General features: G+C 40.9%; 2 protein-coding genes, 1 long non-coding RNA gene and 1 other non-coding gene across 4 annotated transcripts in view; 2 read left to right on the top strand and 2 right to left on the bottom strand.

The window, feature by feature from the left end:
- LOC114658053 (bcl2-associated agonist of cell death-like) overlaps positions 1 to 27816 on the bottom strand; it is a 695521-nt gene that overhangs the window by 41163 nt on the left and 626542 nt on the right. The window lies entirely within an intron of this gene.
- LOC127526728 (uncharacterized) lies at positions 3892 to 5493 on the top strand. Its single transcript, XR_007934164.1, has 2 exons — positions 3892 to 4103; positions 5462 to 5493. It is a non-coding gene; the product is annotated as an uncharacterized LOC127526728 (long non-coding RNA).
- Positions 5049 to 5188, bottom strand: LOC114641321 (small nucleolar RNA SNORA57). The gene has a single exon (XR_003714304.1). It is a non-coding gene; the product is annotated as a small nucleolar RNA SNORA57 (small nucleolar RNA).
- LOC114658016 (neutral alpha-glucosidase AB-like) overlaps positions 15565 to 27816 on the top strand; it is a 204196-nt gene continuing 191944 nt past the window's right edge. The window contains exon 1 of the mRNA XM_028810047.2: positions 15565 to 15867. Coding sequence (XP_028665880.1) covers positions 15794 to 15867 — 74 coding nt within the window. The 5' untranslated portion in view covers positions 15565 to 15793. The remainder of the gene's footprint in view (positions 15868 to 27816) is intronic.

Raw genomic sequence — 27816 nt, 5'->3', positions numbered from 1 at the left:
AGCTTAAATTTTTTTTTTTTTGTTTTTAACAATCACCCTGACAAAAACAAATCTATACTTAAGGATTCTACTTATTATACATCTTATACGAGTGTGCATTATTTACCTTTTGTACATTATTACCTAAATTTGTTTTTCTTTGCATGCAACTACTTTGACATATAAAACACTGAGCTACATCCTTTGTATGAAAATATGCTATAGAATAAATTGTTTGAAAAGTATTGCAACTTCCTTCAGAATTTGGTGTTTATGGGAAAACAGTGCCTTTAATACAAGACTTCCCAGTTCAAATTTAACCCTACTGCCACCACATATGAAGACAAAGTAAATACATGAATCAGGATCACTGATGTCCTTAATACTTCATTTCCTTTTTTAATAACAAACATGTCTCAAAACACAGAGCATATTTGCTTAAACAGCTTTGTTGCTTCAAAGCATCCATATAGAGCATATTTGCTTAAACAAACAGCTTTGCTGCTTCAAAGCATCCATATTAAAGCTTTTGTTTTCACATTTGGTCCCATGCACCTTGAAGCCCATTTTCAAAAGTACCATTCTCATTCTTTTGAGTTTAAAATTTGCATACTTTTATACAATAAAACAAAGTGTCTTCACTTCAGAATGCAAATTCATGGTGAGAAAATGACTTGGAAAAAATGACAACTTTTATGTTGATTAGGGCACTATTGTTTTGACTCGTCATTCTACTAAAGGTCTTTTGTAAGTATGTGCTGGTAAAACTCACTATGCCTTTACTTAAAAATGGGATAATTCTAAAATATTCTAATTTGATGGATTTCTATAAAATCAAAATTGTGATGCAATCTTAAATTACTTGACTGTTGATATTCATATAACAAACCCAGTAACTGAATTTTATCTGTGCCCAATACAAAACTACTAATAGCTGAAAACTTGCAGCCCTCTACAGGCTTGCCATTTACAAAGATTTCCATTTTCCAGTAGCTTTAAATGCTAAACTCTTATTTTCCATTTATGTTGCCATTTTTCTGTGTAGTTTGCCTCCTTCATTGTATCCCAAAAATGACAATTAAAAACAAGCAGAGCCCCAGGTTAACACTGAATGACTAAAGGCTGCAACACATTCAGTGTGGCCCATTAATTACTAAAGCAGAATGAAAATCGGGATAAAATCTTAAAAACACTACATTATGCAAAAAGAACTGTTCAGTCATTTTCATAACTACCAACACTTAGTTCAATTTCTACATTGACTCCAAAACATAGAAACTGGGAAACAGTTCATTTAACTGGGCAGTCCAATTAAAAACAGAAGTTGGTTGGAAGAAAATCACGCAGCCACAGCAGGTGTTGAAGTTTAAAACAAAACTGGTTCTACACTTGCTTTTTACAACAAACTCATTTTACTTGGATTTTTATCAGGCATGCAGAAAGCCATTTACACCACCACCTGCTTTCCATAGTGAATGGCTGAACTGTAGCTCTGTACATCTGACAATGCTCATCTGATTTACACCTTCAAACACCTCTGCAGAGACTTCTTCAGACAAAAGTAGCCCCAAGATGGGCTTTCATTTTAGGCTTACACATTAAATTCTGGCTGGATGAGATGGACAAACCAACACTTCAATAAACACAGAACCAGTCCCTATCTGGACGGGATTTCAATCAAATCACCAAAACTTGCACCTTTCTTCAAAACTAGTTGAATTCTTTTCTGTCTCTGAGGAGCCAGAGTGCAAACAAGCCAACTCTTTGGATTTCTAAGCTTGCATTCACTGCAGAACAAAAATCTACTCTCCAGAGCCTTGGAGCTGGATGCCCAATCTCCAGGATCCACATTGCTAAGCCCCGACCTAAACTCCTGTGAGCAGCAACATTACTTAAGTTTTTAAAAAAAAACTACCTGCACTCTTGTGCTAGAAAATGAGCCTGGCATCACACCATATTATGGACAAACAACTTTGTAGCAAACACATGTGCACTCCAACGCAAGAGCTCTATTGGAACACATCCTTGAGGGCTTGCTATTAGAACTCTAACCAGCACACAGCATTGTGCTATGTAGTTATTTCTGATGGCATTTATCAATAAATTGCATCAATCCATTTATTGAAAACAAGTGTACTTCAGTTACCTTGATGCAAGATGGCTTGAAGCTACTCCTACAGAGAAATATGAAAAAAGTGGAATTTAAAACAATTACTGGAACTGCCAACAGCAAAACTGATCAGTCTCACTTATATATACACACATTTCTTACACTAATTTGGCATCCCCAGGTGGGCTATGAAACAAAAATCCTTCACAAATTTCCTACTGCTTTTAAGCTACTAAAAGGAATGGAAATCGTTAACTACTGCCTGTTCAGAATTCCACAGTACTACTGAAGTTGCCAGTTATCCTCATACAGTAGCAGTACAAAGATTCATTACGAGCTTTAAAATAACCCCACATCCTAATTCACTAGTTTGTCATCCAACTGTTTGTAGTGATGACAAAAAAAAAATCTCCCTCTCTTATAGGGAACAGAATTCCTGCCACATTGGGCTTCCTAGAGAACCTGAATTTAAACAGTAAAATGAATTGCTCATCAAATAATCCAATAGTCGGGTAGGCAGTCAAATACTCACAATATGCTTAAAATATCTTTCAGAAATCCTTACGTGCAATAATTTTTGCTTAAAATGACCTTGCCATTCACTAGCCAGGTATTATTCCACATCATGGCTTATTTATTGGCTACTATTGTGCTTCACATGTTCAATACAATATATTAGAAGCATGCAGTTAGATTTAAAGTCAAGGAAGTGGGGGTGAGGTGAGAGTAGAAATAAGCCGAAAGTCAATTCACCAGCCCAGCTGTAAAATTCTCTAGGCTATCACTACAAACTAGAGTAATGGATACAAAAAAAAAAAAATAAGTATTTTAAATAAGTTTATTGAACACTTGCAACAGTAAACATTGAGTAATGACATTCCAATCTGCTCATGTCTCATTAGCTGCTCTAGTTGCTCTAACAGGCACGATCGTCATTGGAAAGATTCACTTTTATTCTTCCATACTTTGAGTAGCAGACTCGGACAGATTCTGAGTATTTAATAGTACAACCAATTTAAGTTACATGAAAAAAAATGAAATTTTGTAAACATTTGATTATAAAGTATTATTGGTTGATAGTGGCTTTATTTTAGGAGCCTCAGTTTCCTCCTATATCCATCACATATAGATCTCATCTTCCACAGGTTGTTGTCTTTTCATAACTGTAGAAGCTTCATGCAACATTTAACATGCGCACACCATGACACCTGTACACTCTTACAACTCTGCCCAGTGGAGCTTGTTTTACCAACTGCAGCAAACAAGCTTCAGCTTCCTGTTGATGGGAAAAGTGGGGAGAAAAAAAATTAGTAAAATCCTATCTTGGAAAAAGATTTCATAGCAACACAGAACATCTCTGAAATAAGGAATACATCACAAATGTTACAACACTGTAGTAATGGCCCATAATCTCAATTCTCCTTAAACATGGCATTAAGAGGATTTCTCATACAGTGGGTGTCAGTGTAGCAAACACTATTAAAGCAATCAAAAAATCACTACTTGAAATGTTTTACAAAACAGTATTCTAGACAATTTGTGGGATGTTGAATATAACTGATATTTAGATTACAGCATACATGATCAGTTTTTTCATGGACATCTTGCAGTTATGTTGCTCAAAAGCTGGGATGACACCGAATCCCACTAAATCTTAACATGGGATTAAAAAGTTCTTGGCCTTCACTACCAAAAAAAAAAAAAAAGGAGGGGGGGGGGGCATTCAGTACTCCTTTAAAACTACCAACACCCAAAAATACAAGACACTAGTTGTGAATTGGTTATGTAGTGAAGATACTCACCTGACAAACAGGAGCAATTAATAGAGCCGATTCTCACTACATGTGGTTTCTGATGCAGACTTGAACTAATTACTTGAAGTCACTTTAACACTATATTGCATCTCCTTGTTCATAGCATCAAGAGAGTTCCTGTTTGGACTTAACGTGGATCAAGTTTCCATTAATCGAAATGTACCTTGAGTGAAAGACGTAGCTTGTACCCCTTCCATGCTGTTAGCGGACAAAAAAAACAAATAAATAATTCAGGCTACTACAATTATGAAATTCACAAGTGGCATTCAGCTCCAAATCCAAACATACACTTCAGACTTAAATATCACAAGTCTAGTTATGGACAGTTAAGGCACAGGGCAAGAATGCATAAAATCAAAACTAACAGGAACTCTACCCCATGAAAGATGAAACCCAAAACTGGTTCACTGAGAAAGCAAAGCTATATTCTCCCACATGGAAAAGTCTAGAAAATCGTTTAGTGAACATAGCATCCCGTTATAATAATTTGCTATGAACCCTTCAGTGTTCAGGACTTAAAAATGCATCAATCTTAAGTTGTCAGGGGTCAATGAGGACATCTGTCGGTCAAGTAGAATATTGAATGTTAAACTATATCGTTACAAAAAAAAAAAAAAACCTCATCAACCCATACCTACCTCTAGATGTATATCTAAAGCAGTACTAAAACCGGTTAAACATAATGTTAGTTACCCTTTAACAAACACTGCTAGAGCGTGATAAACTTACTAAACTACTGTACTCGCTTTAAACACTGAAGACAAAAACACCAAAATGGATACAGTACCGCTTCAATCAAATTACTCCTGATCAAATGTCCTAGATAAAATCCAACTTCTTCGTAACCGCAAAAAATAAGCCCTTAAAACCTAAGTGCAAAAACTGAAGTGTTCACGTGCCCCGGGACACAAAAGCGAGGTTTCCCGTGAACGCATTTTCAACATTAAATACGGTAGCGGACCACATTTATACAGCTTGTGCCACTAACTTCAAACCGTGCATTTATAACAGATTTACAATACAAAAAAGTATATCAAGTGTTCGTTTCGTATAGTACATAAATACTTTTACGTTTAAAATGTGCTCTCTGTATCTCGCGACGATTACAAAATCTACCGTAAAATCTTAATTTTTAGTGAAACCCCATTTGTGCCAGTGATTGAGGATAGGACCAGGAGACTGAACTGCTCGCTGGTACCGAAGACATTGCACTGCCACTTTCTGTCCCTCCGTACATAACACGCATGAGCACGGCAACAGCAACATGCATGCCAAGAAATGGAGGAGTCTACCGCGAATCTGATTGCATATACTGTGGAGCCACAAATGACAGTTGCTTAAAACTGTCGGGAATGTCCCGATAGCATCAATATTTTCACAGAAATTAATCATGAATAAGCCACTATGCCCAACCCCCACTATCCGATAATACAATTGTGTTAAAACGTTCGTAAGCATGAGTTAAACCAATATTTTCTCATTTTCCACTAAATAAAAAAATAAACACGAAGAAAAACATTCGTAAATCAGTTAATAAATCAACAAATACCAAGTACAGTGTACCTTAGATAGGCGACCACTTATTCAATACCCACAAGAACACACTCCTAACCTTCTATCCCGAATGAAAAAGGCAGAGGGGCGCCGTTCCTGCGCTTTTATAGGTCAACAAGGAGACGACGCTGACAAGAGTGGACGCAGTAGTAAGCATGACATTATTTTGAGCGCCATCTATTGCTCGGCGATATAGCCCATCCAACACGCCAATGCTTCATCGAAAAATGCATTTACAGATAAATTCATAAAGCTTTAATTAATCAAGAAATTCATTTACATTTTTGGAATATTTTATTTAATTTTTTTACTTATGCTTTATGTTTACGAACAAATAACTTAAAAGCAAAAGTTATCTTTAAATATTATAATTAATAATGCTTCTAGCTTTGAGGATAAAACTGTACTGCAAAATGAAATGTTCTCTAATAGATGTGTTAGTTTTCTATAACATTTAAGAAGGCACAATGTCAAACATAACAATGAGTGAGCTCTGGGGCGTTACTAGCGTTAGCACTTAGGATAGCTTTTGCACTTGGGTTTTCATGCAATTAAAAAGACGGGGTGGGGATGATCCCATGGGTTGTTGTGCAATCATCCTTGCATGTTATGCAGAACAGGTGGAAGGAAAGGACTACACTTGTGAAGATCAGAGGCAAAAGCCCTCCTAATGACACCACTAGGTGGGCTATTATATATGTATTGTGATAGGAAAGTACCGACATGGCTTTACACCTAGAAACAACATCAAATTACCTAGAAATCAGTAAAAACGGTGTACTTATTAAATGACAGGAGAGATATCCATAAGGAATAATACATAGTGCAAAACAGTCATGAAAAAACAAACATAAAGTCCTTTCAGAGCTAATCAGCATTTTCATCTTAAGCAAATGGAGATGTGTTTAAAATTAAGAATGGAATATTGTGGATTCAGGCTGTTAGTTTCGAATAAATTATTTAATAAGAAAACAGAAATGCACAGATGGGAAAATGATCAAGAAGTGTGATAAGAGAGTATTAATTCAGGGACTTAATGTTATTTTGGAGAAATTAGGCAAATAGGATTTGCAGGCTCCTTTGGCTGAATGGCATATATGTTATATCTGTGTATCTAATAGGGTAACTCACCTATTTGCCCACCACAATGCCATAACTAAATCTCCCCCCAGTGCCAGCTCTAGCAAATGTTCTGTCCTAGGCAAAGGTTTAAATGGCACCTTCACACACCCCCAACCCCCCGTTAGCATTGAATGGAATCTTCACTACCAGATCTATACAAAGAAGCCTGGAAACACAAGAGAGGATCCAGAACTGGGGAGAGGAAAATATAGAGGGTATGGACACAAAACAGTGAACAAAATGAGAATGTGTTTTATTATTTATAGCAATGTCTGTTTACAAAACAGTATTAAAACATTACCCATGAGTGGTAACATTTCAGAAAACACACAGAAATTGGGCTGTATTAGCAGGCTTTAGTTATTTTGGTTATTGCATTTAATGTTTCTTTAAAGGAAAAAAGGTGTTTTGCATAATCCAATTATCATTTAAGATAGTTTTGCAACCTATAAGTTTCAATTTAAACTGCCAACAAAACATGTACCTTACGATGATGGTAACAGTCTAATTATAATCTTGCCAAGGCAGCTCCACTAGGGAAACAAAAAGAATAAGAATCCTTTTAAAACTGCAGGCCAAAGCCAACTTACATTTAAAAAACTTCTAAGAGAAGCCACACTTTACTTTAATGGCTGCAGTTGAGCCTCCATCTGCACCAAAATACTTTGAAACCAATCACTGATCTCTCTTAACTGGCTCAGGCTACATTCAGTTGTCACACTTTCTACTTTTACTTTTTCAGTCTTAGAAGCACTGCAAAACTAGGGTGATTTTAAAATATGCAGATACAAAAAAAAACCCGAATTTAATCATTTGTATCAAGCAGAATTGGAATTTTTTACTGCCAGTGTTACCAGAGTTGCTCTTTACTACTCTAAAACTAATATAAAATACAGAGACAAGAACAGAGCTAGAAAATATGACCATATACAGCTCCAATTCTTAAGACTCAATTTTAAAATCCTCCTTTTGGTGTGTATAGTCCTAAATTAATTAATCCCACTTTACTATATGAAACTAGAATAATTTCTATAAATCATAATAGCTTCCCAAACTCTGGATTGATCACTGTATATACTGTAAATCACATCTGAAGACTTACCTTTTTAGCATAGCTTATTCATTTAAGATCTGCTAGTGATGTTTTATAATTTATGCAGTTGTTGTAACTGGCTATTATTATTACCATTATTTTTCTCTTCTTATCACTCCTTGCCATGTTTGTCTCTAATATTTACTTGTATTATTTCACAATTATCCATTATAAGAAAAACATGGACTGTATGAATATGCATATTTTAAGGTATATACAGTATGTATTTTACTGCATGTTGTTTTTATGTTTTATTAGTTAATCTTTTGCTTTGATAGCATTCAGGCAGACTTTTATTTTATGGTACAGAGAATATATGTTAGTATTTTAGAAACAAAGAGATTATGTTTGAAGACAAAATACAACAACTACTTAGCAGTAAAGTGACTTTACCGAAACAAAAAAGCCAGCACATTTTAATTATGAGATATTGTTTTGTCAGTGTTGTAAATGTAAGCAATATTGTAAATGTGAGCAGAGGAAAATTAATATGTGTAACCTGACTTTTTTAGGATCACATAGGACTATAAAATATATGAATGCTGCTCCTTACAAAATTTTTGCATTATATAATGAAATGTTATACTGAATAAGCAAAATCCAATCCTAACATAATACTAGCCAGTTTGAAAAATTCATCCTAGTCAGTAATCGTAGTAGTAGTAGTAATTGTAATAGTAGCAGTAGTAGAAGTATTCCCTTGTGTGAAATTTGTTCTTGCCTATCTATGCATGACAGACATTTTTACTGTTATTTTTATGAAATATTTACTTAAAAGGCAACATTTTATCCAAGAGGTAGTCTTCCATGTTGTTTCTTGCCACAGGCACCAGATATTGTTATCCTTCAAGCTTAGCTTCATTTGCTGTACTAATAACATACAGTTTCCTAGACTCTTAAAGTCAGTTTTCTCAAACCCCAATCTACTAGAAGACACCCAAAACTGGAACAATAGGCGTTATTGCATGGTGTTTCTGTGTTTTATTGCAACCTGTTTATGTTTTTTAATTGAATATTATTTTAACTATATTATATTTGCAAATCTGTAAGGAACTACAGTAAATGGTTGTAAACTGGGAATGCACTATATAAAAGTAAATGGAATCAAATTGAATAAAAGATAAGCAAGAGTTAAAGTAGTGGAGAAAATAGATCTTACAACTCTTTAAAAATAAAAGAAGATACTGAAAGAAAAGTTCAGAGGATGAAAGGGTATTTTAAATAAAAATAGAAATAAAAGAAAATGCAATCAAAAATAAAAGGATGGAAGATGATGAAATGTTAGACAAGGTATACAAAGTACCGGTACATTTCTGGAAATAGAGAGAATGATACAACACTTTTCTGCTAATATTAAAAGAAGCACAAAAAACAAGGAAACAGAAAGAGGAGGATGGCCCTGTTAAAGCTGTTTTCCTATATAATCATAAAACGTAAGACACACGTTTAAAACTTACCCATATAGTTGATATGCATTTTTTTTCCTTTCTTTCTTTATTTTGTTTAGTTCGTCTGTTTTACTGAAAAGAAAAACCATTTCTTCCTGTTTCTCTAATGTACTCTTGCACTTTGTTACAGATAAAAGTTTTGAAGATGTGCTGAGCTTTTCCTGTGAGTAGTTAAGCTTTGTTTTTGATCCAGGATATTTGTTACACCACTTTAGATAAAAAAGAAAATTTTGCACAAAAAGACCCAAACAATAAAAGACAATGTTTAAAAACAGCAATATCATAATTACACTCTTGTCATCTTAACGAAGATTCAAACTAAAACCAATTATTGACCATAACATCCCTTGTTAAAGGTATTGTTGTAGTGAGCAGCAAATGTACTCAATAAATAAAGTGTCAATGTGATATATATGCATTAAATGGTTATGGGCAGATATATATGAGAGTTTTTTTACTAGGGAATATATCTTGTGTGTGGGTATAGAAGTGGCAGACTGTGGTCAACTGGTTTTGGGTCCGTCTTATTGAAGACGGAGGCTACATATTCAGTAATTGTTTGCAATTTGCTCTTACAAAAGATGGACCTTTTCTCTGGCATGAGAAACATAGGTTACCAGGCAATTTCATTTCAAGGTTTCTGCTTTTGGATTGAGTCTTATTTTGGCACTGCCTACAAGCCCATATTCCCCTTTTGATTCAGTACTCAAAGTTCAGATAGCACTGCTTTTGGAAAAAAAATGCTGCTTGTCTTGATTACTCAGTTTCCCCCTCTCTCTCTCTCTGTGTCTTGGCTGTAAACAATAGTGAAATGTATTATTTAAAATATACAGATAATTTTCAGTAGATCATACTGTAAATTTCCTTTTTTTCAGAAAATGTATTTTACTTTCACCATTTTCAGTATTTTTATCATTAATTTTACTGACAATTTTACAGTGTAGCACATTGGTTTAAATACAACATTTTAATTAAAGTACAATGGAACATTGTCATTTCCTCTGTTGCATATTTTTCAAAGTGGTTGAATTTAAGAATATTTAATCATTTTACAAAGCAATTTCCCTGTACATGGCAGGATCTTCTGTAATGCAGAAAGTCATCCAATGTTTGTTCCTCTCTTGAGCCTGTTGATGCTGAGACAGGATCTGACGTTCATGGTCCTCTGCTTGAAAAAGTGGATGGATAAAAATTAAAGTATTTAATCACCAAGCCTTAGAGTAAGTTCTGCTTTCCTCATCTAGCCAACCTCCATAAGGGAAATTGCAGTAATATGTCCTGAGGTTTGCTATTATTGCAAAAACTTTACAGGTGCAGATTTCAATATGCATAAATTATGTATATAACGTTACTTATCTTCTTCTTCTTCTTTCGGCTGCTCCCATTAGGGGTTGCCACAGCGGATCATCTTCTTCCATATCTTTCTGTCCTCTGCATCTTGTTCTGTTACACCCATCACCTGCATGTCCTCTCTCACCACATCCATAAACCTTCTCTTAGGCCTTCCTCTTTTTCTCTTGCCTGGCAGCTCTATCCTTAGCATCCTTCTCCCAATATACTCATCATCTCTCCTCTGCACATGTCCAAAACAACGCAATCTCGCCTCTCTGACTCTCTCTCACCGTCCAACCTGAGCTGATCCTTTAATGTACTCATTTATAATCCTGTCCATCCTCGTCACACCCAATGCAAATCTTAGCATCTTTAAGTCTGCCACGTCCATCTCTGTCTCCTGCTTTCTGGTCAGTGCCACCGTCCTCCAACCCATATAACATAGCTGGTCTCACTACCGTCCTGTACACCTTCCTTTCACTCTTGCTGATATCCGTCTGTCACAAATCACTCCTGACACTCTTCTCCACCCATTCCACCCTGCCTGCACTCCCTTTTTCACCTCTCTTCCACAATCCCCATTACTCTGTACTGTTGATCCCAAGTATTTAAACTCATCCACCTTCGCCAGCTCTACTCCTTGTATCCTCACCATTCCACTGACCTCTCTCTCATTTACACACATGTATTCTGTCTTGTTCCTACTGACCTTCATTCCTCTCCTCTCTAGAGCATATCTCCACCTCTCCAGGGTCTCCTCAACCTGCTCCCTACTATCGCTACAGATCACAATGTCATCACCAAACATCATAGTCCACAGGGACTCCTGTCTAATCTTGTCTGTCAACCTGTCCATCACCATTGCAAATAAGAAAGGGCTCAGAACCGATCCCTGATGTAATCCCACCTCCACCTTGAATGCATCTGTCACTCCTACCACAGACCTCACCACTGTCACACTTCCTTCGTACATATCCTGTACAACTCTTACATACTTCTCTGCCACTCCTGACTTCCTCATACAATACCACAACTCCTCTTGAGGCACCCTGTCATATGCTTTCTCCAGGTCCACAAAGACGCAATGCAACTCCTTCTGGCCTTCTCTATACTTCTCTATCAACACCCTCAGAACAAACATAGCATCTGTGGTGCTCTTTGTTGGCATGAAACCATACTGCTGCTCACTAATCATCACCTCACTTCTTAACCTAGCTTCCACTACTCTTTGTCATAACTTCATGCTGTGGCTCATCAATTTTATCCCCCTGTAGTTACTACAGTCCTGCACATCTCCCTTATTCTTAAATATCGGCACCGATACACTTCTTCTCCACTCCTCAGGCATCCTCTCACTTTCCAAGATTCCATTAAACAATCTGGTTAAAAACTCCACTGACATCTCTCCTAAACACCTCCATGCTTCCACAGGTATGTCATCTGGACCAACGGCTTTTCCATTCTTCATCCTCTTCATAGCTGTCCTTACTTCCTCCTCGCTAATCTGTTGCACTTCCTGATTCACTATCTCCACATCATCCAACCTCTTCTCTCTCATTCTCTTCATTCATAAGCTTCTCAAAGTATTCTTTCCATCTGCTCAACGCACTCTCCTCGCTTGTAAGTATATTTCCATCTTTATCCTTTATTACCCTAACCTGCTGCACATCTTTTCCAGCTCGGTCCCTCTGTCTGGCCAATCGGTACAGGTCCTTTTCTCCCTCCTTAGTGTCCAACATCTCATACAACTTATTATATGCTTTTTCTTTAGCCTTTGCCACCTCTCTCTTCACCTTGCACCTTATCTCCTTGTACTCTTGTCTACTTTCTGCATCTCTCTGAATATAATGCACAACAATTTTTTTGAAACATCTTGCTTCCTGAAAAGTTTTTGCTGATTGTGACAGGTACCTACTGGGTATGCACAAATATAGTTTTGGTTTTACTGCATCACGTAGCAACTCTGAGAAATAGACATTTATATGTTTACTGACAAAAACGTATTTAGTCACGTTTATGTTTCGCATAAGCTATTAAATTCAACAGAATTAAAAGTGTTTTGCTCCTGATTTTCTTTTGTATTCAGTGTCTGGTGCATCACATTGCAGTGTCCAACAGTAGGCAGCAAGCATTGACGGATTCCAGTTGCCCTGGTATCATTTCTTCATTGTAGCAATATCCTGGTGAAACCTTTCACTGTGCTTGCGGGGAAGAAGTCCAAGTGTGAGTGGAGGAAATGAATCTTGAGTGACATGTTGCACTTCATTGTCTTGTATGCTTTGAGAAGTTTGTCTACCAGCTGAATGTAGTTTTGGGCTCTGTAATTGCCCAGAAAATTGTTAACAACGTCTTTGAAGGCTTTCCAGACTATTTTTTCTGGCCTAACTTATAGATCTTCAAACCACTTGTCACTCATAACATGCTGTGTTTGATCTTGGCGTCAGTTATTCTGCGGAACATCTGTCTTAAATAATGAAAACCTTCACCTTCCTTGTTCAGTGCTTTCACAAAATTCTTCATGAGTCCCAGTTTTATGTGAAGAGGAGGCAAAAATATCTTTGCCGGGTTGACAAGCGATTCATGTGCCACATTTTTCTGTCCTGGAACTTTTTACGGAGTGGCCAGTTCTGTCGAGAATATTGCAACTCTTTGGCACGGCTGTCCCATTCACAGATGAAACAACAGTACTTTGTATAGTCGAGCTGCAGTCCTAGTAAATCAGCAACAACTTTAAGATCTCCACAGATATCCCAGTTGTACCTGCAATACTGGACGTGCTTCAGCAACAGTTCCATATTCTCATACGTTTCTTTCATGTGTGCTGCATAGCCAACAGGTACTGAAGAATAAATGTTGCCATTGTGTAGCAGAACAGCTTTCAGGATTAAAATTGATGAATCAATGAAGAGACGCCACAACCCAAGGCCGAGAACAATCCTTTAATGTCACAAAAGAAACAGAGACTGTCGACTTGTGCAAAAAATGTGGTTATATCATGATGTCAGTCTCGAAACACTGAAATTTTCATACCTGGTGACAGCAAACACCATTCCTGCAGTCTCAAACCCAGCAGCTCGGCTTTTGATTCTGACAGACCCAAATCTCTGACCAAATTGTTCAATTCGGACTGTGTTATCAGATGTGGATCGCCAGGTCAATGTCACTGTCAGTACGCTGCATTGCGGTTTCTTCATTTGGTTCATCTAAGGTCCAATCCTCTGGTGGTTTCAGAATTGGAAGACTGTCGTCAGGTGGCATGGGTTTCATTGCTGAAGGCAGATTAGGATATTCAATTGACCTCTTGTTTTTGGCAGAGAAACCAGACACATTAGTCAAACAGAAGTAACAGTTCGTCACATGGTCTTTCTGTTCTTGCCATATCATCGGAACAGCAAATGGCATCTGCTTTCGAGTGCCTCTGAGCCAGGCTCTTAGACTGACCGCACATGTCGCACAGCAAATATGAGGCGCCCATTCCTTGTCTTGATCACCAATTTTGCAGCCGAAATACAGATGATAAGCTTTCTTCACAAGAGCAGTCATCCAACATCTCTGAGGTGCAAGTGTATATTCGCCACAGATATAGCAGAATGCATTGCGGCTGATACGACATTGACGAGACATATCGCCCAACACCAAAACGTCTATAGCATCAAGCTTACTTTCTGTTATATTGCTACAGATACTATACTTTACTATACTGATACTATGCATACACACTGACTATCTATATTAACCAAATGAGCAGGATCGGTGTATGCAAGCCACCTTTATAGCATGCTGAGACAGCGTCAAGCTCGTTCATACCTGCCCAGGCATGCCCAGGATGTCAACTTCCACAGAACAGCTTCCAACCTGGCCTGATTCCATTCCTGGACATGCCCAGGCTGCACAAACCGTTGTTGATAAATCACTTATGGGAGTGAAAATGTTTGGATACAAATACTGTATAAGAATAAATCATGACAAAACTCTGAAATGGTACATGATGGGTAAATTTTTATGTGATATTCGTGATCAGCGCCCAAAATTCTATAAGAAACATCCAACAGTGTTCAAGAAGCAAAAACTTTATTGTGCAGTGAGCTAACCCACTTCTTCTTTGCCATCCTCTTCCTCTGTATACTCTCCTGTACTTCCCCATTCCACCACCAGGTTTCCTTTTCCTCCTTCCTCTGTCCAGATGTCATGCCAAGCACCCTTCTTGCTGTCACCCTTACTACATCTGCTGCAGTTGCCCAGCTGTCTGGTAACTTTACATATATACATGGTAAATACTATAATAATGTGCAAACTACCTATCAACTCTGAATTCCTGCTAGTGTGGAGTTTGAATGTTCTTTTCGTGTCTGTGTGGACTTTTTCAGGGACACTCATGTCTTCCACTTCTGGAAGTTGTTCATGTTAGTTTGAATGTCAAATCCAAATTGTGCCAGTATGATTGAGCGTGAGTATGTGTAAGTGTGCCTGGCTGTAGACTGATGGGTTGCTAGGATGGACATGTGCTCCCTATGAACTGGATAAACAGTCTGGAAAATATATCGATAAATGGGCGAATAATGCAAGAAAACAATTAGTCCATATTAGCATTATGTAAAAAAATAGAGATATAAACATTAAGTTAGAAAAGATAACTATATGAACATTTTTTTTTAAATACATTTGTCAGTTTAAAGGCTTACACCCGTTAAACGATTTAAAAGCCTTTAACTTGATAGAATCTGAAAGGAAATGTTTTTCAAATGATGTTTGAAAAATAGTCAAAACTAAAACATTACTTTTAACATGCACAATATTAGTTTTTATCACAGCCTGAGATTTACACTATGTACATTTTTATACTCAGATATTTTTATGAAATGAATTTCACAGATTAGGCAAACCCGCTCTTTTCTATTAACTTAGTTCAGTCACAGCCCCATTGCATTACAGGCGCCGAATGTGATATATTAAAATAAAATGATCAATGACCGATTCATAGTTAAATTTTAACTACAGAAATATTTGTTCTTTGTTTATATATTGACTATATATGAAAAGTTGTGTTTTTTGTTTTAATTAGGGGAAATATAAAGACTTCGTGCTTGGGTGATTGTTTGAAGGCACCTTAGACAGAGCTATCGGGTTTTCTACAGGGAAGGATTTGTGCGTTGCACTCACTGTGGTTCAGTTTTCGGGAAGGGAAGCGGTTTGAATTCCAATGAAGATTTATTGACTTTATTCCTAATTATACGTCTGATTCGTGTTTGTAGTTATATTGTGTTTATGCATAAGAACGCCTTATTATTTTTACGGACTATTCTTTTTTTAGAATATTACATTTTGATTGTTAAAACTGTCAATGATGTCGGCTGTATTTGACGGAGGATCGGTCGCAACGGTGCAGCCTCAACAGCTCTCCTCCAACTCAATTGGGTATGTCTTTCTGATGTCTCATATCACAGTTCTCTACGTATAACGATTTACTGCCCAAGAAGAATAACCAATTTGGTAGTTTCAAGTAATAATAATAAGATAAACACAGCGATTTTTAAACAGTCTTTAAGTATATGTTATTTCGTTTTCAATGAGATTTTAAAAAACTTTGACCAACTATTTTAATTCTAAGATGAAATGCCTAGCACGTGTAAATGCCGCTTAGGAGAATTTTAGAATGCGCATCTGTTCAGTGGGCATAAAGAACAGAACGTCCTTATTTACAGTAAAGTTAAATGTTTTGTCGTTTTATAAATTATTGTCCCCGTCCTCTTGTAGTAATCGAGAGCGATTCTCTCAAGTTCATCAACTTCTGCATCAGTATTAGTGACTTTTAGATTACAGCAGGTTGGTACATCGTGAAGCAATTCAGAAGGTAAAACAGACTTTAAAACATATCGTACAACAAAAACAACATCGGATAGCAAAGTTAACGATAAAGCTGCAGTAAAAAGTGATTAATACAAAAGTAAATAACATGCAAATACATTTTTATGTCTACGGAAATTTAACATTTTACTTTAAAAAAGTATGATGAAAAGTTTGCTGTAGTTCTAAAAATCTCAAGTAAATTGCTGTCTACCTTTAGTTCAACTAGTTTAGATATGCAAATTGTAAAACTTGTTTATAAGACAGAATCATGCAACTAAGGGCTTCAAGTGAAACTTCATACATTTGCATAAATTATGCAATTATTAACTTTACCGTTGCGATTTTCGGTGGTCAGATTATGTAATAACCATATTTCCTTATGTATGTTAAACATGTAACTGTTATGTGTTTAGTGTTCACGAGTGATGACTTAAGTTGACTATTTGTTGTTTCTGGTTGAATTACTTTTTGAGATATAGTTACTGAAGTAACGCTTTCTAAGCTAAAATAACCTTTTATCCTGGTAGATTTCTAGGAGATTCCAACAACTGTTTTTTTTCTCATTTGTATGCCAACTTGCATTTTTTTAAGAGTTCTAAAAAAGACTGATATATACTGTAGATATATTTGTTCTGTGTAGACACAGTTTTTCAAAAATCACTGACAATCGGTGGTGGAAAGAGAACTAAAATATTATACTAAAACAGAAGTATTATTAATTATTCAAAAATGAGCTTAAAGTATATGGCATGCAAACTACTCAAGTAAAAGTAAAAAAAAAAAAAAAAAAAGGCTACTAAGTACTCATGTAAAAATACAATTTGCATACTACTTAAAAAAAGAACCTAAATTAGTAAATATATACTGTATGCCATGCTCAGGGAAACATAAGCAGAATGTGGGCAGGAATGCAATAGACTGTATGCATATTAATGACATATATACCCATACACATAATTATACAGTGCATCCGGAAAGTATTCATAGCGCATCACTTTTTCCACATTTTGTTATGTTAAAGCCTTATTCCAAAATGGATTCAATTCATTTTTTTCCTCAGAATTCTACACACAACACCCCATAATGACAACGTGAAAAAAGTTTACTTGAGGTTTTTGCAAATTTATTAAAAATAAAATTGAGAAAGCACATGTACATAAGTATTCACAGGGCAAAGAAAATGATTATGAAGCTCAAAATTGAGCTCAGGTGCATCCTGTTTCCCCTGATCATCCTTGAGATGTTTCTACAGCTTAATTGGAGTCCACCTGTGGTAAATTCAGTTGGTTGGACAGGATTTGGAAAGGCACAAACCTGTCTATATAAGGTCCCACAGTTGACAGTTCATGTCAGAGCACAAACCAAGCATGAAGTCAAAGGAATTGTCTGTGATCTCCGAGACAGGATTGTCTCGAGACACAGATATGGGAAAGGTTACAGAAAAATTTCTGCTGCTTTGAAGGTCCCAATGAGCACAGTGGCCTCCATCATCCGTAAGTGGAAGAAGTTTGAAACCACCAGGACTCTTCCTAGAGCTGGCCGGCCATCTAAACTGAGTGATCGGGGGAGAAGGGCCTTAGTCAGGGAGGTAACCAAGAACCCGATGGTCACTCTGTCAGAGCTCCAGAGGTCCTCTGTGGAGAAAGGAGAACCTTCCAGAAGGACAACCATCTCTGCAGAAATACACCAATCAGGCCTGTATGGTAGAGTGGCCAGACGGAAGCCACTCCTTAGTAAAAGGCTCATAGCAGCCCGCCTGGTGTTTTCCGAAAGGCACCTGAAGGACTCTTGGACCATGAGAAAGAAAATTCTCTGGTCTGATGAAACAAAGATTGAACTCTTTGGTGTGAATGCCAGGCGTCACGTTTGGAGGAAACCAGGCACCGCTTATCACCAGGCCAATACCATCCCTACAGTGAAGCATGGTGGTGGCAGCATCATGCTGTGGGAATGTCTTTCAGTGGCAGGGACTGGGAGACTAGTCAGGATAAAGGGAAAGATGACTGCAGCAATGTACAGAGACATCCTGGATGAAAACCTGCTCCAGAGCGCTCTTGACCTCAGACTGGGGCGACGGTTCATCTTTCAGCAGGACAACGACCCTAAGCACACAGCCAAGATATCAAAGGAGTGGCTTCAGGACAACTCTGTGAATGTCCTTGAGTGGCCCAGCCAGAGCCCAGACTTGAATCCGATTGAACATCTCTGGAGAGATGTTAAAATGGCTGTGCACCGACGCTTCCTATCCAACCTGATGGAGCTTGAGAGGTGCTGCAAAGGAATGGGCGAAACTGGCCAAGGATAGGTGTTCCAAGCTTGTGGCATCATATTCAAAAAGACTTGAGGCTGTAATTGCTGCCAAAGGTGCATCGACAAAGTATTGAGCAAAAGCTGTGAATACTTATGTACATGTGATTTCTCAGTTTTTTTATTTTTAATAAATTTGCAAAAACCTCAAGTAAACTTTTTTCACGTTGTCATTATGGGGTATTGTGTGTAGAATTCTGAGGGAAAAAATGAATTTAATCCATTTTGGAATAAGGCTGTAACATAACAAAATGTGGAGAAAGTGATGCGCTGTGAATATTTTCCGGATGCACTGTAAGTAGAAGCTGTATACAGTGATCCCTTGGTATATCGCGCTTCGCCTTTTGCGGCTTCACTCCATCGCGGATTTTATATGTAAGCATATTTAAATATATATCGCGGATTTTTCGCTGCTTCGCGGGTTTCTGCGGACAATGGGTCTTTTAATTTCTGGTACATGCTTCCTCAGTTGGTTTGCCCACTTGATTTCATACAAGGGACGCTATTGGCAGATGGCTGAGAAGCTACCCGGCTTACTTTCTCTCTCTCTCTCTCTCTTTCTCTCTCTCTCTCTCTTGCGCTGACGTAGAGGGGTGTGAGCAGGGGGGCTGTTCACACACCTAGACGATAGGGACGTTGCTACCTTCTGTGTGCAGCTGCTTCCTGAAGGACATGCTGCATGGTGCTTCGCATACTTAAAAGCTCAAAGGGCACGTATTGATTTTTCACTGTTTTTATCTGTCTCTCTCTCTCTTCCTGCTCCTGACGGAGGGGGGTGTGAGCTGCCGCCTTCAACAGCTTTGTACCGGCGGTGCTTCGCATACTTAAAAGCCAAACAGTCCTATTGATTTTTTTTTTGACTGCTTGTTTTGTGCTCTCTCTCTCTCTCCTGATGCGCACTCCTTTGAAGAGGAAGATATGTTTGCATTCTTTTAATTGTGAGACAGAACTGTCATCTCTGTCTTGTCATGGAGCACAGTTTAAACTTTTGAAAAAGAGACAAATGTTTGTTTGCAGTGTTTGAATAACGTTCCTGTCTCTACAACCTCCTGTGTTTCTGCGCAAATCTGTGACCCAAGCATGACAATATAAAAATAACCATATAAACATATGGTTTCTACTTCGCGGATTTTCTTATTTCGCGGGTGGCTCTGGAACGCAACCCCCGCGATGGAGGAGGGATTACTGTATGTCAATTACATTTCAAACTGCCATTATTATTCACTTTTAACAATTGCGTGAAAAGCTAGTAATCAGAATCATCCCTGAATGAAGTGTACTGTATATATGCAGTAAATATATATGACATGATATATAGTGCAAGGGGGCTCCGCCCCCTGCTCGCTTCGTTCGCCTACCCCCGGTGTTGGGTAACCCGAAATACATTGATGAATGTATGAGATATATTGGAGTGTAAAGGTGTAGATGACAAACAAAGGAATTATATTCATTAATCCTAATGAATGTTCACTAATAGTGGACTCATTACAGAATGTGTGCCTGCTTTGCTTCCGCAGTTTCAGACGCGCGTTGTAGGCGCCTACGTTCATTGATTTTATCCAGGCGGGCTCGTTTTTGTATCTCCGTCAGTCGAGCACTATTGTTTTGAACCCGTGCTTGCTTTGCTTCCGCGGTTTGAGACGCGCGTTGTAGGCGTCTACGTTCATTGTATCTGTCCATGTGGGCTCGTGTTTGTAGCTCCGTTAGTCGAGCTGTTTGGTTTTGGAGCCGAGACAGTTTTGATTCCGCGGTTTCAGACGCGCGTTGTAGGCGCTGACTTCTATTGTTTTTGTCCATGTGGGCTCGTTTTTGTAGCTCCGTTAGTGGAGCTGTATAGTTTTGGAGCCATGATCGTGACTCCATTAGTTCTCCGTTGTTTACCATTAGTAATATGAATAATTGCACTTACAGTTAATACGGAGCGTTTTCTGTGGTTGTACTGTTAATAATGCATCACTGTAATGTGATTCACTTATGCTGTATAGTTTGGACGTGTGAGGATGATGTACGTTCAATACGGAGCGTTCGTTTATTCTTATTACAGTTTGGACGTGTGAGGATGACGTACGTTTAAAACGGAGCGTTCGTTTATTCTTATTACGCATTGTATGCGACTTTGGCTTTCGTACTAACTTGCGCCTTCCGTACTATCGTGCTGTGTATGGTGGACCTTTGTGGACTCCGTACTTTTTCCCGTTTCATTCTTGGGCGGGGGGCTGAATCCTCTTTTTTTGTGTGGCTGTGTCGTTACCTATGGGCGCGTTGCCTCATTTCTTATTTACGTTAGTTGAGCTCCTTTGTTTTTGAGCCGTGACGCGTTGTAGGCGCTAATTTACGTTAGTTGAGCTAATATTATACCTCTGGTGCCGTGTGTGTGTTTCATGTGGTAGTCGTTGTAGGCGCATGCACCCTCCGTACTATCTCGGGTTTGACTATGCTGTGTTTTGTGGACATTTGGGGACGCCGTACTCTCTCCGGTTTGATTGTGGGGCGGGACGCCGAAGCCTGTTGTGTTTGTTTTGTCTGTGAGTACTCATATTATTGTATTACTGTAATGTGATTCACATATGCTGTGGAGTCTGTATCTCTGGGGCTTCTGTACCATCTCGGGGGGTCCGCCTGCGGTGTGTTAGACGCGCGTTGTAGGCGCCCGCACCTTCCGTACTATGTCGGGTTTGACTATGCTGTGTAGTGTGGACGGTTAGGGTTCTGCATTGTCTGTGCTCGTTGCTTTATTTCGTATTTCCATTAGTTGAGCTCTTTCGGTTTTGGTGGTGTATCAGAATTCGCTTGCGGTGGTGAACTATGGTTCAGAAACACGTTGTAGGCGCCTGCGCTTTCCGTACTATCTTGGGTTTGATTATGCTGTGTGTTGTGGACCTTTGTGGACTCCGTAGTATTTCCCGTTTCACTCTGGGGCAGTGGGCTGAATCCTCTTTATTGTGTGGGTGTGTGGTTACCTATGGGCGCGTTGCCTCATTTCTTATTTATGTTAGTTGAGATCCTTCATTATTGAGCTGTGACTCCTTCGTTCTCGGTGGATCAGACTTCGCTCGCTGTCGGCGCCTGCGCACTATGTCTCCTGCGTCCATGGGCATGCCATGTACCTGCATCCATATCCGGTTTATTCTCGGTTAGTAATATGGATTATTCTCGGTTTGTAATATGGATGCTAACCAGCCTCCGTGGTGCAATGTCTGAGGCTTTCCCTTGGTGCTGACATCCGAGGTTTGATACCTGCAAGGGAGTGTAAAAGTTCATACACCTGATGGCCCCAGTTAGGGTGAAACACATGTACTTTGTGTATTATGTGGCAGTTATTTTATGTCATGTCTGTGATCTGCTTCTTGCAATTGGAGAGGCCATGGTGGATGTCTGCTGACTGGCTGATCATACACAAGTGTTACCTGGTAGGTAACCATCCAAATCGGATTGTGATCAGACCTATGCAGTCTGCAGTCCAGTCCATAGTTATCATAAACTATAATTTGAAACAGTAAAGACATCGGGGAGAGAAAATCATAGATTTTTGCGAATAAGGTGCAGTAGCAGAAAAATGAAATGAAAATGGTTTGGACATCCATATGGCAAAATGCTTTTTAATCATGTTGACATTAGGCAAATACAGTCTGCACAGCTCCAGTAAAGAGATGCTAGTTTTAAAAACTCAAATTCTCAAATATATAGTGAAAAGTGAGAAATATATCCATCCATCCATTGTCTCCCGCTTATCCGAGGTCGGGTCGCGGGGGCAGCTGCTTGAGCAGAGATGCCCAGACTTCCCTCTCCCCGGCCACTTCTTCTAGCTCTTCCGGGAGAATCCCAAGGCGTTCCCAGGCCAGTTGAGAGACATAGTCCCTCCAGCGTGTCCTGGGTCTTCCCCGGGGCCTCCTCCCGGTTAGACGTGCCCAGAACACCTCACCAGGGAGGTGTCCAGGAGGCATCCTGATCAGATGCCCGAGCCACCTCATCTGACTCCTCTCAATGCGGAGGAGCAGCGGCTCTACTCTGAGCACCTCCCGGATGACTGAGCTTCTCACCCTATCTTTAAGGGAAAGCCCAGACACCCTGCGGAGGAAACTCATTTCAGCCGCTTGTATTCGCGATCTCGTTCTTTCGGTCACTACCCATAGTTCATGACCATAGGTGAGGGTAGGAACATAGATCGACTGGTAAATTGAGAGCTTCGCCTTGCGGCTCAGCTCCTTTTTCACCACGACAGACCGATCTGCCTGTCGATCTCACGCTCCATTCTTCCCTCACTCGTGAATGAGACCCCGAGATACTTGAACTCCTCCACTTGGGGCAGGATCTCGCTACCAACCCTGAGAGGGCACTCCACCCTTTTCCGGCTGAGGACCATGGTCTCGGATTTGGAGGTGCTGATTCTCATCCCAGCCGCTTCACTCTCGGCTGCGAACCGATCCAGAGAGAGCTGAAGATCACGGCCTGATGAAGCAAACAGGACAACATCATCTGCAAAAAGCAGTGACCCAATCCTGAGCCCACCAAACCGGACCCCCTCAACGCCCTGGCTGTGCCTAGAAATTCTGTCCATAAAAGTTATGAACAGAATCGGTGACAAAGGGCAGCCCTGGCGGAGTCCAACTCTCACTGGAAACGGGTTCGACTTACTGCCGGCAATGCGGACCAAGCTCTGGCACCGATCGTACAGGGACCGAACAGCCCTTATCAGGGGGGCCGGTACCCCATACTCTCGGAGTACCCCCCACAGGATTCCCCGAGGGACACGGTCGAATGCCTTTTCCAAGTCCACAAAACACATGTAGACTGGTTGGGCAAACTCCCATGCACCCTCCAGGACCCTGCTAAGGGTATAGAGCTGGTCCACTGTTCCGCGACCAGGACGAAAACCACACTGTTCCTCCTGAATCCGAGGCTCGACTATCCGACGGACCCTCCTCTCCAGGACCCCTGAATAGACTTTTCCAGGGAGGCTGAGGAGTGTGATCCCTCTGTAGTTGGGACACATCCTCTGATCCCCCTTCTTAAAGAGGAGGACCACCACCCCGGTCTGCCAATCCAGAGGCACTGTCCCTGATGTCCATGCGATGTTGCAGAGGCATGTCAACCAAGACAGTCCTACAACATCCAGAGCCTTGAGGAACTCCGGGCATATCTCATCCACCCCCGGGGCCCTGCCACCAAGGAGTTTTTTGACCACCTCGGTGACCTCAGTCCCAGAGATGGGGGAGCCCACCTCTGAGTCCCCAGGCTCTGCTTCCTCATTGGAAGGCATGTTAATGGGATTGAGGGGTTCTTCGAAGTACTCCCCCCACCGACCCACAACGTCCCGAATCGAGGTCAGTAGCGCACCATCCCCACCATATACAGTGTTGACACTGCACTGCTTCCCCTTCCTGAGACGCCGGATGGTGGACCAGAATCTCCTTGAAGCCGTCCGAAAGTCGTTCTCCATGGCCTCCCCAAACTCCTCCCACGCCCGAGTTTTTGCTTCAGCAACCACCAAAGCCGCATTCCACTTGGCCTGCCGGTACCTATCAGCTGCCTCCAGGGTCCCACAGGACAAAAGGGTCCTGTAGGACTCCTTCTTCAGCTTGACGGCATCCTTCACCGCCGGTGTCCACCAACGGGTTTGGGGATTGCCGCCACGACAGGCACCGACCACCTTACGGCCACAGCTTCGGTCAGCTGCCTCAACAATAGAGGCACGGAACATGGCCCATTCGGACTCAATGTCCCCCACCTCCCTCGGGATGTGGTCGAAGTTCTGCCGGAGGTGGGAGTTGAAGCTACTTCTGACAGGGGGCTCTACCAGACGTTCCCAGCAGACCCTCACAACACATTTGGGCCTACCACGCCTGACCGGCATCCTCCCCCACCATCGAAGCCAACTCACCACCAGGTGGTGATCAGTTGACAGCTCCGCCCCTCTCTTCACCCGAGTGTCCAAGACATGTGGCCGTAAGTCCGACGACACGACCACAAAGTCGATCATCGAACTGAGGCCTAGGGTGTCCTGGTGCCAAGTGCACATATGAACACCCCTATGCTTGAACATGGTGTTCGTTATGGACAATCCGTGACAAGCACAGAAGTCCAATAACAAAACACCGCTCGGGTTCAGATCGGGGGGGCCATTCCTCCCAATCACGCCCTTCCAGGTCTCACTGTCATTGCCCACGTGAGCATTGAAGTCTCCCAGCAGAACGAGGGAGTCCCCAGAAGGTATGCCCTCTAGCACCCCCTCCAGGGACTCCAAAAAGGGTGGGTACTCCGAACTGCTGTTCGGTGCATACGCACAAACAACAGTTAGGACCCATCCCCCCACCCAAAAGCGAAGGGAGGCTACCCTCTTGTCCACCGGGGTAAACCCCAATGTACAGGCTCCAAGTCGGGGGGCAATAAGTATACCCACACCCGCTCGGCGCCTCTCACCGGGGGCAACTCCAGAGTGGTACAGAGTCCAGCCCCTCTCAAGGAGATTGGTTCCAGAGTCCAAGCTGTGCGTCGAGGTGAGCCCGACTATATCTAGCCGGAACCTCTCAACTTCGCGCACTAGCTCAGGCACCTTCCCCTTCAGAGAGGTGACATTCCACGTCCCAAGAGCCAGCTTCTGTAGCCGAGGATCGGACCGCCAAGGTCCCCGCCTTCGGCCACCACCCAACTCACACTGCACCCCGACCTCCTTGGCCCCTCCCATAGGTGGTGAGCCCATGTGAAGGGGGACCCACGTTGCCTCTTCGGGCTGTGCCCGGCCGAGCCCCATGGGTGCAGGCCGGCCACCAGGCGCTCGCCATCGAGCCCCACCTCCAGGCCTGGCTCCAGAGTGGGGCCCCGGTGACCCGCGTCCGGGCAAGGGAAAACGCCATCCAAAATTGTTTTTCATCATAGGAGGTTTGTTTAACCACTCTTTATCTCATCCCTCACCTAGGACCAGTTTGCCTTGGGTGGCCCTACCAGGGGCATAAAGCCCCAGACAACAGAGCTCCTAGGATCATTGGGACACGCAAACCCCTCCACCACGATATCGTGGCGGTTAAAGGAGGGATATATATATATATATATAATATATATATATATATAAATATATGGAAGAGAAGGTCTGTGATACGGTTTGCATATTTGCAGTTGGAGATCCACAAAGGGAGAAAAAACGAATCACGTATCATAAAATAGTTGTATTCCTGAGCTTTCAACCCCTATCAGAGGTCTTCATCAGAGGATAATGCTTAGACTTACAAGAATCAAAGGCAATATATTGCAGCACATTCAGGATGGGGGGGGGTGAGTTATGGTGACTAAGTCAGTATGATCGGGGGGGGGGGGGGGTTGTATAGTTTAATTAATGTGTATATGTCCTTCTTAAGTTGGCATATGCTGGGTTTATGTCCAAGTGTCTGTTGATGGCGTTTTCATCTGATAGCCAAGACTCGGCCAACTCTCTGGCGCTTTTTGTACTGGCCTTAAATTTTACTTTTGCTGAGCAAGAATTGCATGGAATACTATAAACTGCGTTTCGTGTTTTGGCTGTCGATTTCTTGTTTTTAGCATTAAACAGGACCATGCACAGACTGTTGGTGGGTTTATGTGCTATTCTGATGCCCCACTTGGTCAGGGTGCATGCCGTGCCTTCTGACACATTATGGTGATACGGGAGTGAATGCCAGGTGGGGTGGGGGTTCTGATTTACGTCGATTGTATGCTGATTCCTTTGGCGTCTGCTGTGTGTGTATATATATATATAATATATATGTATATATGTGTATATACAGTGGTGTGAAAAACTATTTGCCCCCTTCCTGATTTCTTATTCTTTTGCATGTTTGTCACACAAAATGTTTATGATCATCAAACACATTTAACCATTAGTCAAATATAACACAAGTAAACACAAAATGCAGTTTGTAAATGGTGGTTTTTATTATTTAGGGAGAAAATAAAATCCAAACCTACATGGCCCTGTGTGAAAAAGTAATTGCCCCCTGAACCTAATAACTGGTTGGGCCAACCTTAGCAGCAATAACTGCAATCAAGCGTTTGCGATAACTTGCAATGAGTCTTTTACAGCGCTCTGGAGGAATTTTGGCCCACTCATCTTTGCAAAATTGTTGTAATTCAGCTTTATTTGAGGGTTTTCTAGCATGAACCGCCTTTTTAAGGTCATGCCATAGCATCTCAATTGGATTCAGGTCAGGACTTTGACTAGGCCACTCCAAAGTCTTCATTTTGTTTTTCTTCAGCCATTCAGAGGTGGATTTGCTGGTGTTATTTTGGGTCATTGTCCTGTTGCAGCACCCAAGATCGCTTCAGCTTGAGTTGACGAACAGATGGCCAGACATTCTCCTTCAGGATTTTTTGGTTGACAGTAGAATTCATGGTTCCATCTATCACAGCAAGCCTTCCAGGTCCTGAAGCAGCAAAACAACCCCAGACCATCACACTACCACCACCATATTTTACTGTTGGTATGATGTTCTTTTTCTGAAATGCTGTGTTCCTTTTACGCCAGATGTAACGGGACATTTGCCTTCCAAAAAGTTCAACTTTTGTCTCATCAGTCCACAAGGTATTTTCCCAAAAGTCTTGGCAATCATTGAGATGTTTCTTAGCAAAATTGAGACGAGCCCTAATGTTCTTTTTGCTTAACAGTGGTTTGCGTCTTGGAAATCTGCCATGCAGGCCGTTTTTGCCCAGTCTCTTTCTTATGGTGGAGTCGTGAACACTGACCTTAATTGAGGCAAGTGAGGCCTGCAGTTCTTTAGACGTTGTCCTGGGGTCTTTTGTGACCTCTCGGATGAGTCGTCTCTGCGCTCTTGGGGTAATTTTGGTCGGCCGGCCACTCCTGGGAAGGTTCACCACTGTTCCATGTTTTTGCCATTTGTGGATAATGGCTCTCACTGTGGTTCGCTGGAGTCCCAAAGCTTTAGAAATGGCTTTATAACCTTTACCAGACTGATAGATCTCAATTACTTCTGTTCTCATTTGTTCCTGAATTTCTTTGGATCTTGGCATGATGTCTAGCTTTTGAGGTGCTTTTGGTCTACTTCTCTGTGTCAGGCAGCTCCTATTTAAGTGATTTCTTGATTGAAACAGGTGTGGCAGTAATCAGGCCTGGGGGTGGCTACGGGAATTGAACTCGGGTGTGATACACCACAGTTAGGTTATTTTTTAACAAGGGGGCAATTACTTTTTCACACAGGGCCATGTAGGTTTGGATTTTTTTTT

The sequence above is a fragment of the Erpetoichthys calabaricus genome, chromosome 1 (assembly GCF_900747795.2).
Source record: "Erpetoichthys calabaricus chromosome 1, fErpCal1.3, whole genome shotgun sequence".
In the NCBI taxonomy this organism is placed as follows: Eukaryota; Metazoa; Chordata; class Cladistia; order Polypteriformes; family Polypteridae; genus Erpetoichthys; species Erpetoichthys calabaricus.
This window is presented reverse-complemented; position numbering and strand designations above follow the sequence as displayed.